A 13620-nucleotide genomic window follows, 5' to 3' on the forward strand; every position below is an offset into this window, starting at 1 on the left:
CCTTTGGATTATCAGCACTATAATTCGGTTCAGGAAAAGATTTGGTTTCCACAAGATTTCCAAACTTTTTGTTGATAAAATGGTGGACAGCCCTTTCGGTGATCTTTGTTTATATCAGGTTTAAAGGTAAATTTGGAATTTTCTTTCTTTGCATCCAAATATTTAAAAAAGTCAAATGCTTCTTCTTCAGATACCAAGTGACAGAGTTCTTTATACTCAAGATTTGGTTTTACAACAATTTCACTGTTTTTTCCTACAGTTATTAAAAAAGGAAATTTCTGCCTAATAGCACTATGCAAAAATAGCCCTCTGGTTTTTGTCAAGGATTCTGCCTAATGAGAATTCAGAAGATGGTCCAATTAGTTCAGTTTTAGAATTCCACTTCTCTTTTACATCAGCAGGCAAACCGATTCAGTAATTCATTAGTTTTTTCATCTAACAAGGATCCTAACACATCAATGTTTTCTTCTTCACCTTTGGAAGTTCCATCTTCGATAGTATCTTCCTTTTCTGAACCAGGCTCATAATTCTGGTCATCACCAGAGCACCCAGCCAAAGTATTGACTTCTTGATTGCTTCTCTCTTCAAAGGATAAATTTTGAGGATCTAGGTTTGTTTTTTTTGGCCAAATTATTTGGCCCAGGTAGTATTTTATTAACCTTGTGAATAGGTTCATCACTGGCTTTATTAACTAACTGTCCCTGTTCATCAATCTCAATAACAACAAAGTCACTTGGTGAGCTTTTTATGGTGCCATGAAATCCCACGTGATCTGTAATGAAACACAGAGAACTAAACCTGATTCTAAAATCTGTATCCTCTTCCATTCTCAAATAACAATGCCTATAAAGAAACAGAGAGGTGGTCAACTACCAGAAAGAAAAATTCTGGATAACAAAAAAAGAAATAGGTTTGAAAGATTTATTTAATTCTCCTTCTCCTTCTCCCTTCCAATCCTGAGTCCCCTTAAAAGACATTACTAATCTAATTTATTTCTATATATCATGTGTATTTTGACTCTCTTATACCGAGATATCTGGTGATTTGCACCTTGACTCTTCACCCACTCCAGGCTTCCATCTATTAAAATTCCAGGATTAAAATGGGTTAAGTTTCAAGTTCACTTTTAAAATACCATCTGTAGGCTTACAAAGAAGAGACTAGAACATACGCCTGTTTACAATGATTTGTCTGAACTCCATCCTTGAAAACTAAAATTTCCAGCTAATTCCAGAGAATCTGTAGCTAGATATTTATATATGAAGAGATAGGGATGGAAGAAGGGATGAGGAGAAGACAGGAAGAAATAGTCCAAATTGATAGATAAATGAAGTTCTAAAACCAACTTGCAATGTGATTAGGTTTCTAGGTAGGCTTAAATTAACCCTAGACCTTAAACCTTCTTGAAAGCCAGATACAAACTTTTACAGATACAAACTTTTGCGGCTGACCCAGAGAAAAATTCCAACCATCTCTCTCTGGCATTAGAGAGAAAAAAACCTTTACAAACCTTCTTGAAGCCAACTTCACTCATTCTTCACACAACCCATGGCTACCAGATGGGAGATTCAGGAAAAATAAAATGCTCAGGGGACCAGTACTACTCCGTTCTTTGTGTTAACCACACTCTCCAGGAAATTCATCATCTGGACCTTCACCCCATTTCTACAGTGTATTCTACTAATCTGAACCAATTTAGAAAACCACCTCCACACCATCCTTTCTAATATGTCATGTAGAAATCACAGCAAATTCTCTATATCCTAAATTCCTAGGGAATATATAGGATATATTTATTTTCCCTCACTCCTTTATTTCCTGCACAGTCTCCCCAGTTTCTTGCCCTAATGAAACCTGGCTATTTTCCCCAAGCTGCTTCTTCTGTAGCCCTCTCATGTGAAGGCTATTTTTCCTTTCATACCCACCTTGGGATCTGGAGGTTGTAAATATTTTCTATGTTTGCCACTGCTACTTCCAAACCATTTCTTCCTCCTCTACCTCCCCAAATCCCATTTCCTTTGAAGTTCATGCCATCAGGCTATACTATTTGCTGCCATACTCTCTCTGGTCCCATGACAATTCTTCTTCATTCACTGATGACTTTAATACCAGGCTTAAAATCTACTATCCAGCATGACCTCCATGACCATCCATATGGATCATCCATTTAACATCGCAGTCCCTCAGTTCCTCAATCTCAACCTCACACCACTTCCACTTCATCTCGGTCATAGCTTTGACCTTCTCATCACCAAAAGTTGCATCACCTTTAAGCATCCGGCTCTCTGATTATTCCTGCTGTCCTTTTGTCACCTCTACTTTAGGACTTCCATTCCAGAAATTCTTATACACTGTGAAGGTCTCTAATCTCTGCTTCTATTACTAGTCCACTATAGTCTGCTCTCCACAGAGTAGCCAGAATGATGATTTAAAAGGTAAATTAAATCATATCACAACCCCTTTTTAAACCCTCTAATCACATTTATAATAAAATCCAAATTACTTACCCTGGCTTCCGAAGACTTCTAAGATCCTGGACTCTGTCTATTCTCCAAATTTATCTTGTACCTTTTTCCCATTATCCACTACACTCCAGCTTCACTGGCCTTCTTCAGTTCCTTTGTGCCAACTGTTCCTGTTGATTAAATCAGTACTTCCTCAATAACATCCTCAAAGAGGTCTTCCTTGACCAATAATCCAGAGGAACCAGCAAGCCACTATTTTTCACAAAATCCTATTTAATTTTCTGCATAGCATTTCTGTCTAATAATTTTCTTCACTATTTATTGTATACCTCCCCCAACTAGAATGTTTGCTCCATGAGAACAAGAACCTTGTCAGCCTTATTCACTGATTATCTCACAATTAGAACAGTGTCAAGCACATAATCAATACTGACTGTTGAATAAACGAAACAGCTAGTACAAATAAAGAGCTGTAAGAGTGAAAAGGAAGAAAGAAAAAATCACTTTTGTCTAGAATAATCAGTAAAGGCATACGCAAGAAGTGGCCAAGTCTTCAAAACAGTTCAGGAGGCAGAAATGAGTCAAAGACCTATCATAAGTGATGCACAAACAACATATGCAATGTGTTAGAGAAAACTGAAGAGTCCAGATACAGAGCAGCAGGAGAAAGTGTTTTCTAGTACAGTTCTGGAAAATACAGCTGGATTAGTGCCGAACAAGGTAAGATACTGAACACCTTGTCAGGGACTTAGAATCCACTGAGTGGTCAATGGATGGCCACTGGAGGTGTTTGAATAGGAAAATGACACAATCCAAAAAGATGTTTTAGTAAGATGACTGGTAGCACTGCACAGGATGAATCTGATGAAGAGTTTGAAGAGTTGGAAAGCAATGAGACGTGATCAAAAGCTCAGCTGCTGGATTGGTCTTGGAAAGAAAAATGACCTACTCTTTACCCAGTAAAAGGAAGAAGATATGAAGACATTCTAAGCTAGTGGCATAGGTAGAACAACCTGAGGAGAATACAATGATGAGGGAATTATTACAACCAAGCATCTCAGTAAGAGTGGAACCGTGCTGAAAGGCCGCCAAGGAACCCACGTGGAGTTAAGCACACACGTGCAGTGTTCCCAGGCAACAGATGCGTTGAAGAGCTTGCGGGGCAGAAAGGGGGTAGTCTGGCTGACCCGAAGCTGGGAAAGTGCTGGCTAAGGGCAGAGTCTCGGAGGGTGTTAAAAAAAAGGCCAGTAGCGCCTCCAGTTCCTTCCACTGCCGTTGCTCCGCCTAACTCACTCCTACTTCTGCCACCAACCAGCAGGACTAACGTCCCCTGCTGCGTAGCCTTCAGGCGCATTGAAAAGTACCCCGGATACAGCCAGCAGCTCCACCAGCTTCTTCTCCTCCCCCAGCCCCGCCTACCCCAAGGCGCGATACTAGCTCAGGTCGCCCTCCTCTTGGGGACGAAAGGGCAGGGTCCCAATGCCTATCTTGTCATCGACCCATACACAAGCCCCACTTGGCGCAAGAAACTCAACCCGGCCTACCTTACGTCCAGGTGAAGGCATTCCTCTGAACTACGCTGTGCGCATGACCGGAAGCCTTAAAAATGGCCTCCGACACGGACTATTTAAAGGGCCAGGCTCCCACTTAAAGAAGAGCCTTAAAAGAGGCCCGGAATTTCTCACGGTGTGGAGCCGCCTAGAGGCACAAAGAGGAAGAGGGCGGGACGGGGGTGGGGACGGGGCGGGCCTGGGCGGGGCCTGACGGGTTGAGCCTGCCCCAGCCGTCCCTAGGGCCCGGGTTCCTCGACCGCTGGCTCAGCCCCGCGGCGCCCCGCCCGCCCCCCGCTCCCAGCGCCTGGGCAGGTAAGGGATTCCGGCCGTGCGCGCCACCTTCTCCGCAAGGTGTCCGAGGTCCGCGTCCCGGCCTCGGCCCCTCTGCCCCAGGGTTGTGGAGGGACGGTTCGGAAGGAAAATCGCCTATCTTCAGCCCAAGTGAGAAAAGGTAGAGAGGAAGTAGGTTGCGTGGGCAGCAATTGCTCCAGGATGAAGACGTGGGTGGGTCCCTGGGGATCAGAAAGTTAGTGGTACCTGTGGAGGACCGTGGGGCGAGAAGAGACGTCACCTGGTGGCTCGGTCAGACCGCGCCTGGAATTTCTCAACTCCCGGGCGGTGTGTTCCGAGAACCCGTTTACGAAATGAAATATCTTTTCCTGAGAACCAGGAAGTAAGACCAGCACCCGGCGGAGAGGCTCGCCGCGTGGAAAGCATTCCGAAGCCCCCCCAAGATTCTCTGTCAGGCTTCCAGGAACTTGGAAAGTGGAGCGGGGTTGTCAGTAACTTATCAGATAGGAAAAGTGTACAGACAGCCTGGAAACAAGAGAGGGAACGAAGGGATGAAAAGCAGACCTCAGAAAGCATTTTAGCCATTTAGAATGGGAACAAATGGCTCTCTTAGTGCCTCAAAAACGTGTCTGCCCAAGGAGCCCTAAGCGGAGAATATTAAGAATTGCCCTTTCCCTTTCTGGGGGTAATCCTTGAAGAGATATGTCAGAAAGTTCAGATTTCCTTAATTCTTCTGTTTGCACACTAAACATTCATTTGAAGTTTGCTTCCGACCTGTCCAAACAGAGCTCCTGAGCTTCCAGGCTAAACTCGCTCCTGCCACAGGCTTCTCCATCTCAGTAAAGGTGCCATCTTCTCACCCTTCACATCAGCACACAGGATCCTGTGTGCTTTACCTCAGAAAATATCCATCATCCTAGGACTTCTACCTTCTTTGCTACCTCTCCGATCCAAGCCTCCAGCACCTCCACCTGGATTATTGATGTACTGAACTAATTGGTCTCTTCCTGCTTCTCTGCCCTTACTTTAATATCCTTTATTCTCAGCAGCAGTCGCCGGTGTCCTTTTAAGACATGAGTAGAGAGTGTGTCTCTCCTCTTCTCAAAACCTCCACTGTCTTTTCATCTCCCTCAGAAGATAAAGTCAATCCAAAGGCTATGAGGGCCCGAGGAGACCTGGCCCCATTACCTCTCTCATCTATTCTACTTTCCTGCCCCCTCTTCTCCAGTCTTATTGTCTCCTTGCTGTTTTTCAGTGGACCCACTCCAGACCCTTGCATTTATGATTTCTTTTGCCCAGAAACCTTTCCCACAGATATCCCAGTGGCTAGCTTTCTCATTCCTTCAAACCTTTAATCAAACGGCACCTTCTTATTGAGGGCTACTTTGACTACCCTATTTAAAATTAAAACCCTTTCTCAGTTTATTTTTTTCCATTCCACTTGACACCATCTAATGCACTATAAAGCAAATGCTTATTACCTGTCTTTCTCTATTAGAATATAAGCTCCATGAATTCAGTTTTTTTTTTTCTTACTTAACTTATGCTTTATCTCCAGGGACCTGGATCAATATCCAGCACAAAATAGAGACTCAGTAAATATTTGATGAATGTATAATATTTTGTCTTTTAAAAAATATATCCAAGATGTTTAAATACTTACCATTGAGATAAATCAATGTTTGAGAATGGTATGTGATGTTTAATTTATGGAATACCAGCACATATCCTATTTAAGAAGGGCAGCCCTATATAATTAATTAGGTCTAGAAGGTATCATGAGCTTTTGTTCTTAATGATGATATTGAGTTGTCCAAAAATATCTAGAATATTTTGCTTAAGAAAGCATGCGTAGATGATGTATTTTAGGAAGGTTATAAGTATTTTAAAAATACTATGCTTGATAAAATAACACTCACCATGAAAAGCTTAGCTATGTTCTCAGACCTATTAGTTCCATTCTTTCAGTTGTCCTTCACTGCTATTCTGAAAATTGAGCTTAAATACAATTCTGCACATTTCTTTTTTTTTTAAATGTGACATAAGAATAACTTCTGCTATACAATAGTCATTGCTACATTTTCTTTGATCACTTATTATTGATAGAATCAGGTGTTTGTTAATTTAAAATCTATACAGCAACTCTTAGGTAAGAGCATCTCTGTTTTTCAGATGAAGAAACCAAAGTCCAGAGAAACTGAGTTATTGACTCTGGTCACAGTTGGCTTGTGGAAGAGCTACATTAGAACCCAGGCCCAGGCAACCTCAAAGTCCATCTTCCATCCACCCCTCTACACTCTCTTCCTCTGATCAGACTGTTAGTGAAGCACAACCTTAAAACTTTATTAATGCATTTCATATGAATTTTTTGAATTTCTATTTTGAACTGTACTTTGTTTGAGAATGTGCATGCAGGTGGGAAGGCACTGGGTTCCACAAGCAGATACTCATTTTAGTATTATTTCTCAATGATCACCTTACCTCGTATTCTTGGCTGAGTTGTCTAGTGTGAAAATATGAATGGATTTTCTTTACCATGAGAATTAATGGTATGAGAAAATAGTCATGAATATATTTATTTATTTGTAAGCAATATATCCTGTTCCACTTCTATTAATCCTAAATGTACTAAAGTAAAATCTTGAATACTTTGAAAGAGGCGACACTTTTTAATTTTTTTCTGCACATATCATTTATTTTCATTACAGAAAATGCCGAAAAGTAAATGAAAACAAAACCACCATAAAAATCACCATCAAGAGATAACCACGGTTAATATTTTGGTGTATGTTCTTCCAAATATGTGTTGGTGGTGATAGATGGATGTATGTTTTAAGTAACATTTTAAATTTTGAAGTTTAGAACTTCCAGACTTTAATACAAGGAGGAGTTGTTAGAAGGCCTTCCTTTTCTGGCATCCCTACGCTATCACCTTTGTTAGAAATCTGGATGCAGGAGAGTTACAGAATTTATCCCTCTTCTTCAGATAGACTGCTCTTATTCTCAGTTCTTTGTATTTTAGCTCTAGCTTTTAGGATTACTAAGCAGTTCTACCTTTACTAGCTTTGTCAATCACATTGTACTTCTTAACAATGGAGAGAAATATAAGTAAATAAGAAAAAGTAGTGTGAATGTAGCAACTGTAAAATCTATAGGCAGATGTGATTTGTTAATTTAAAAAATCAGCCTTCTGGCATTCGGCACAAATATTCTGAGTAGCTGCTGAAGCTGAATTTGGTTGGGTCCCTGCCCAGGAGAGCACACCATCTAGGAGAGAAGGCAGACCAATAAATAATAAAATACGATCATTGTTATAATAGAAGAATAACCAGGTGACAGTTTGGAGCAAAAGAGATGACTGTCAGGAAAAGCCAGTAGTGCCTTTTGTGTTGAGCTCGAAGGAATAGTAGGCATTTACCAGGTGGCCCTCAAGGTGCTTGAGCGATTCTTAACCTAGCCCTGGATGACCTCACCTCCTGCTTCACAGAGAAAATAACGTTGTATAGGAATTCTCCCTCTTGCTTCAAATATATCTGTGTCCAAACCCCTGCTTCCCTCCTGTTAGATTCAGAAGAAGAGGTTTTCTTCTATTCAGGGTTGACCCCTTCACCTCTGTTTACTATCCGTTTCATATCTTCAACCAAGTTTTGTCTTAAACCTTAAACCAGCAGTTCCCAGAGGGTGGTTGGGGTCTCTGAGTCTCTTTCAAGAGGTTCATACGGTCGAAATCACGTATGAATAAAAGATTCATTCAGAGTGCCATGGATTTTAATGTGACAAAGTTCATTGATATGGTTTCAGATTCCACACTGCAGCTAACTTTCAGGAAATTGTCACTTATCAAGTTTTAGTATAACGTCAAAGAAAACTACTACTTTGTGAAATGGCTGTTAAAATACTGCTCCCTTTCCAACTGTATGTCTGTGTGAACCTGGACTTTCTTCATATACATTAACCCAAATGATACATTGCCGCAGACTGAATGCAGAAGCAGATATTAGAATCCAGCTGTCTTCTATTAAGCTAAAAATTAAAGAGATTTGCAAAACTATAAAAAAATTTCACTCATATTTTGGGGGGAAATATAGTTTTTATTAAAATATATTATGTATGCTAACATGTAGTACATTTATTATTATTTAAAATGAATTAATGAATAAGTAATTTTTCAATTTCTCAGTGTCAGTTTCTAACATGGTAAATATTGGCAATATAACCAACATAAACAAAAGCTCTTTGGAGTCCACAGCAATTTTTAAGCATGTAAAGGGTACATAGTTTGAGAGCTGCTCCTTTTCTTTCCTCTTTTTTTTCTTTCTTTCATCCTTTCTTCCTTTCTCCTTCCCTTCATAGCCAGGCTTCCTGGAAAATGCATTTCTACCATGTACTCATTGCTCCACTAAAACAGTTAAGTCACCCAAAGGCCTTCTGGTTACCCATCAGTATTTTTTCGACCTCTCTGGGTCTTTTATACCAACCTATGGCTAATTCTAGAAATCTCTGGTATTCTACTGCCCTGGTTCTCTACTTACCTCCATGACGCATCAGTACTTTTAAAAGTTTCTTTTTTTCCTTCGTTCCTTCACATTCTATATACTCCTAATAGACAGGCTTATATTTCTTGTTGTTTCAACCAACTATTCATGTATGAATATATGAGTATTCCTGAACCTGTCTCCTAAGCTCCAGACCATATATTGAGCTACTTAGTGCCAACTCCCCTAGGTGGTGCCAGAGGTAGATATTTCACATTTAACATGACCAGGACTGAACACATTATTTCCTCTATCATCTACATAATTACCCAAGCTGAAAGAGCCAGGAATCAGCTTCTTTGTTTCCCTCAGTCTCCTTTCCCTCTAATATCCTGAAATTACTTTGATTTGGCCTCCTACACCTTTGGAGGTTTTTCTTCCCCATTACCCAACCGTATACTTCTTTCTTCAGGCCTTCATTTCTAGATTATTGCAAAATTTTCAAACTGTTCTCTTTGCCTTAATATACATTCCTTCAGTGTTTCATCCAGAGGAATCCACTTAACCACATAAGATCACATACCACTTTTCCTTAAAATCCTGCATTGGCTCCCCTGTAACTTTTAGTATAAAGTTTAAACCCCTTGTCATAGAATATGAGGCACATGATGACTTGGTCCTGCCTACCTCTCCAATCTCATCTTTTAATGACATGCGTCCTGTGGTCCAGCCCTAACAAACTGCTTGCCTAACCCATGCTCTCCCATGCTATTCCTGCTGCCTGGAATTTCCTTTTGGGTTTATCCCCATTGCTTTTCACTCATCCTTCCAACCTCTCACCCCCCAAATCTGTCTTGGCATACCTCCTTCAGACTGCCTCCCTTGATGCCTCTTCTCTGGGCCCCAGTAACACTCTGCTCACACTTCTTGTAACATTTATTCTCATTGTAATTGTTAGCACCCCCTGCTAGACTGAGAAGCTTGAAAACAAAGACTTTTCTCTTCTTTGTAGCTCCCATCACTTAGCACAAAGCCTGACATATATGTTTATTGAGTTTATGAATGAATGAAAGGACTGGTCTTTCTAGAAAAGAGAATGACATGAACAATGCATTGAGTTAGAGAAACAGGGACATATGGCATGAATTTTGGAGTCAGATATGGTTCAAGACCTAGCTCTTTCACTTACGACCTTTGTGAAATAGAGATGATAAAACGGCCTTAGTCACTGTGAGGATTAAGTGAAATATATAAACCACCTAGCATGGTCCTGGGCAAGAAATTCATTCATTCCTAACCCTTAACAACACCAATATCTACAAAGCGCTAGTAATTAGTTACATATTAGTGAATAAAATGAGCATAGACCCTGAATTCATGGAGCTTGTAGTCTAATGGAGTAGACCATTAGTAAACAACTAAACAAATAAATATATGATTACAAATACATTGTGCAGTGATGAAAGGTAATTAAGTTGAGAGTAGATGGACCTACCTAGCTGTGGTCAAAGAAGGCCAAAGAGAAGAGAATGCTAATACAAGAGGCAGAAGACACAGGGAGACTTTTTGCTTCTTCCTCTTCTGTAACGTCTGAATTTCATACCACAGGAATCTATTCTTTATTCCAAAAATTAATTATATTACACTTTAAAAATAAAGATATGTAGGGGAGCAGGAGAGTAATTGACAGAAGAATATCTAAATCTGTTTGTTTTGATTAATTAGAAGGAAAGGTGACCACCTGCTGAGAATGAGGGAGATGGAGATCAAATAAAACCACATGGACAGAGCTAAAGGTGTGAAATAGTCACCAGGGAGGATGAGCAAAGACAAGTGAAAGGACTAACAGCAGTGTTGAAGGCCCGATGGAAAAGGGTCCCCTAAATTTGTACTTATACCAGTCTGCTCAGTTACCTGGTTCTCCACAGCTGTATTCAGCAGTGCTGGTGTACAAGTAAAACTGTGAGATTTATCCCCGGCTACAGCTCTCCAGGGTGGAGTAGCAGAAGAAAAGGGGGACTGAGGAAATAAAAGTTCTGTCTAGAGAGTAGTTAGGTGGTAAACCACAGGGTTTGCCTTAGTAGGGAATGAATTGTCATCAGGCAGATCTGATGGATTCAGAAATCGTGGCTGCACCAAGGAAGAACATGTTATGTAAAAAGTCAGTGGATAGACCATATCTTTTAATGCTGTACAAATTATTTCAAGACACTTGTTTTTACTTCCACCAAAGAGTGTTGTATAAATGTTTAATAGTAAATAAATACGGACTGAGAAAAATATTTTAAATTGAAAACTTTTTTCTTAATAGATTTGATTCCTGAATATGTTTACATAAATTTTTCTGAAAAAGTAAACTTTTTGCTCCCTTGTGTAAATTTCACTTGGAAAATGTTAGTGCCGGAACAAAAATAATCCTGTAATTTTTTTATTGATATTTAGAGATGGAGAAAGATGAAAATAGCAACTACCTGGCTTCGGAGTGTTCGTTTATTATGGTGTAATGAGTTCCCAACATTTAATAAGTTAGAGCAAAGTGTGATGTATAAGCTTACAGATGTCATCGCTAAAGCTACTGTAAAATTTTAATGAGAATTTTCTGTATTTTAGGAATAAAAGATGAACAAACCCATAACAGCATCAACATATGTGCGCTGCCTCAATCTTGGACTAATTAGAAAGCTGTCAGATTTTATTGATCCTCAAGAAGGATGGAAGAAGTTAGCAGTTGCTATTAAAAAACCATCTGGTGATGATAGATACAATCAGTTTCACATAAGGTAACGTAAAATTCTTTTTAAATTCTTACATCACAATCTAGAATGATTAATAGGTACAAATACTGTCTACTGCTGCAGTTCAGAAAATAAACCTCTCTCTAGGGGAGATAATGGTAATAAATCATACACACCCCCTTTTTTTTTTTTGCAATTTTTGCTTCATTCTCCAGTATATCAGCTAGGTCAATATTGTGATATTGCAAATAAGTTTTTGAGGTTAAAATCAAGATTCCAACTTTTACTCTAAATTTCTGTTTGGCAAGCTGAGCCTAGTTCACTCTGCCTCATACCTGTCATTTCCAGAGTGAAGTAACATAAGAATATTTTAAGAATCTGTAGTAAAATTCTGGAGCCTAAAAGTGTGTGAGTCTCTAATTCGCTTTAACAGTATATTTTAGGAATTCTTCAAATGTGACATTTTAAAGTTGCTTGTACATGTACACATCTATGAATAGACTTCTTAGTTCTTAGCCAGGATTTTTCAACACTACCTTCAGATAATTTCCATCTTTCTATTTGTCTCTGCTTGATTAAGGGTAAGATATAAGTACACATGTTATTTTTGCCAGTTATTTCAGCCCAAACCTATGTCAAAATCTGTCTTTGGAAGCAAGGGGAAAAGAAATTTATTTGTGATTTTCAGCATTAACCTGAAAAAAACCTGAAGCCTTAGCTCCCATACTAGTCCTTTCAGGAAACGTTTTCTCATATGAAGGATGAGCATCTTAAATTACTTGGAAGAAACTTAAGTTTAAACCTTGAAAACCATTTTTATAGACAATTTGTTGATATTAACTATCTAACACTTTGAGAGCATAGTCGAGGGAGTGGTAGTGAGGAGAAAAGACTCTTCTTTACAGAATAATGGCAGCACATAATTATTGAAAGAATGATAGAACTAAAAAGTTACCAATTTACAACTACCAGTGAGTAATTGATTACGGAGGGCTCGTCAGCGAGTGCTAAAATCACAAGGTGAAAGGCTGTTAGTGAACAAGATACGCACACGATTTCAAAGTGCTATCCACAGGTTATTTATGAATTGCAAAGGGGAAAGGTAGTTTTATAGAGAAAAAATCTGAAGTACCCCTCCTTAACCAGGTAATCAAACTGGTGTCGTCAGTAATGGTACAAACTGCAATTATGTGCCTCCAGATGTGATGCAGTGCAAAGGACACATTGTCATCTCTGTACTGTTCTTACCAACATGTTTTCACCTGAATTTAATCGTGAGAGAGTAGTCAGACAAATCTAGACTGTGTGAATTCTACAAGGCATCTGACCTACACTCTGTAAAGTGAGCACACAGACACAGAGATGGAGAGGGTGAGAGCACAAACATGGCAAAATGTTATCCATTGGTCATTTGGTGAATCTAGATGAAGAGCAGATGGCTGTTCGTGGTATTATTCTTTCAACTTTTCTGTAGGTTTGAAATTTTTTGAAATAAAAAAATTTCAGGAAAAGCCAAGTTGTTCAAGTTTTTAAATGTTACTTTCAAAACTAGTTATTAAAGAAATTTTGAATGAAAAACTGCTCTGTGTTTTTCCCTCAATTTAACTGAAATATAGTTAAGAACTATATTTCTTAACTATAGAAATAAAACTATTTCTTAACTTGGGATAATTCTCCAAGTTTGTGTATATTCTATTTCTTTAAGCAGGCTGGTTTATTAAAAATCATATGGCTAACAGAGTGAGTATGTCATGTAGGGAAGTAATATAGCTTAGTAAGTTGAGAGTATACCCTTCTGTCAAGTGAGATCTGAATTTGAATCTCAATTTGTATACAGTTTATGGACAGTGTGGCTGTAGGCTGCTTACTTTACCTCTCACGCTTGCTGTTTGGTAAATTAGTATGATATTCATAGTGTTTTCGAGAGTTAAATGGGTCCATGTGTGTGCACCCTGTAGCCCACTGTAAGTACACAGTGTCTGTCAACTTATCATCCTCTTCAGCATCTTTTTTCCTTCTGCCTATCTTTCCTGTTCTCTGTAATCCTTGCTGATTCTCTTGCTGTATTGTAGGAAGTGCTCGGGACTAGACGGGGCGGGGG

The 13620-nt window shown here is 39.3% G+C and overlaps 1 protein-coding gene and 1 pseudogene across 3 annotated transcripts in view; one reads left to right on the plus strand and one right to left on the minus strand.

The window, feature by feature from the left end:
• Position 1: 1 nt before the first annotated feature.
• Positions 2–4030, minus strand: LOC132434280 (pseudouridylate synthase PUS7L-like; annotated as a pseudogene).
• A 225-nt stretch (positions 4031–4255) lies between these two features.
• Positions 4256–13620, plus strand: part of IRAK4 (interleukin 1 receptor associated kinase 4) — a 31034-nt gene continuing 21669 nt past the window's right edge. For 2 of the 3 annotated variants that reach the window (XM_060024611.1, XM_069541197.1), the window contains exons 1-2: positions 4256–4330; positions 11395–11564. In XM_060024611.1, coding sequence (XP_059880594.1) covers positions 11404–11564 — 161 coding nt within the window. In that variant the 5' untranslated portion in view covers positions 4256–4330; positions 11395–11403. Of the gene's footprint in view, positions 4331–11366; positions 11565–13620 lie in introns of those variants that run through there. The other variant, XM_060024612.1, reaches the window with a different exon arrangement.

The sequence above is a fragment of the Delphinus delphis genome, chromosome 11 (genome assembly GCF_949987515.2).
Source record: "Delphinus delphis chromosome 11, mDelDel1.2, whole genome shotgun sequence".
NCBI lineage: Eukaryota > Metazoa > Chordata > Mammalia > Artiodactyla > Delphinidae > Delphinus > Delphinus delphis.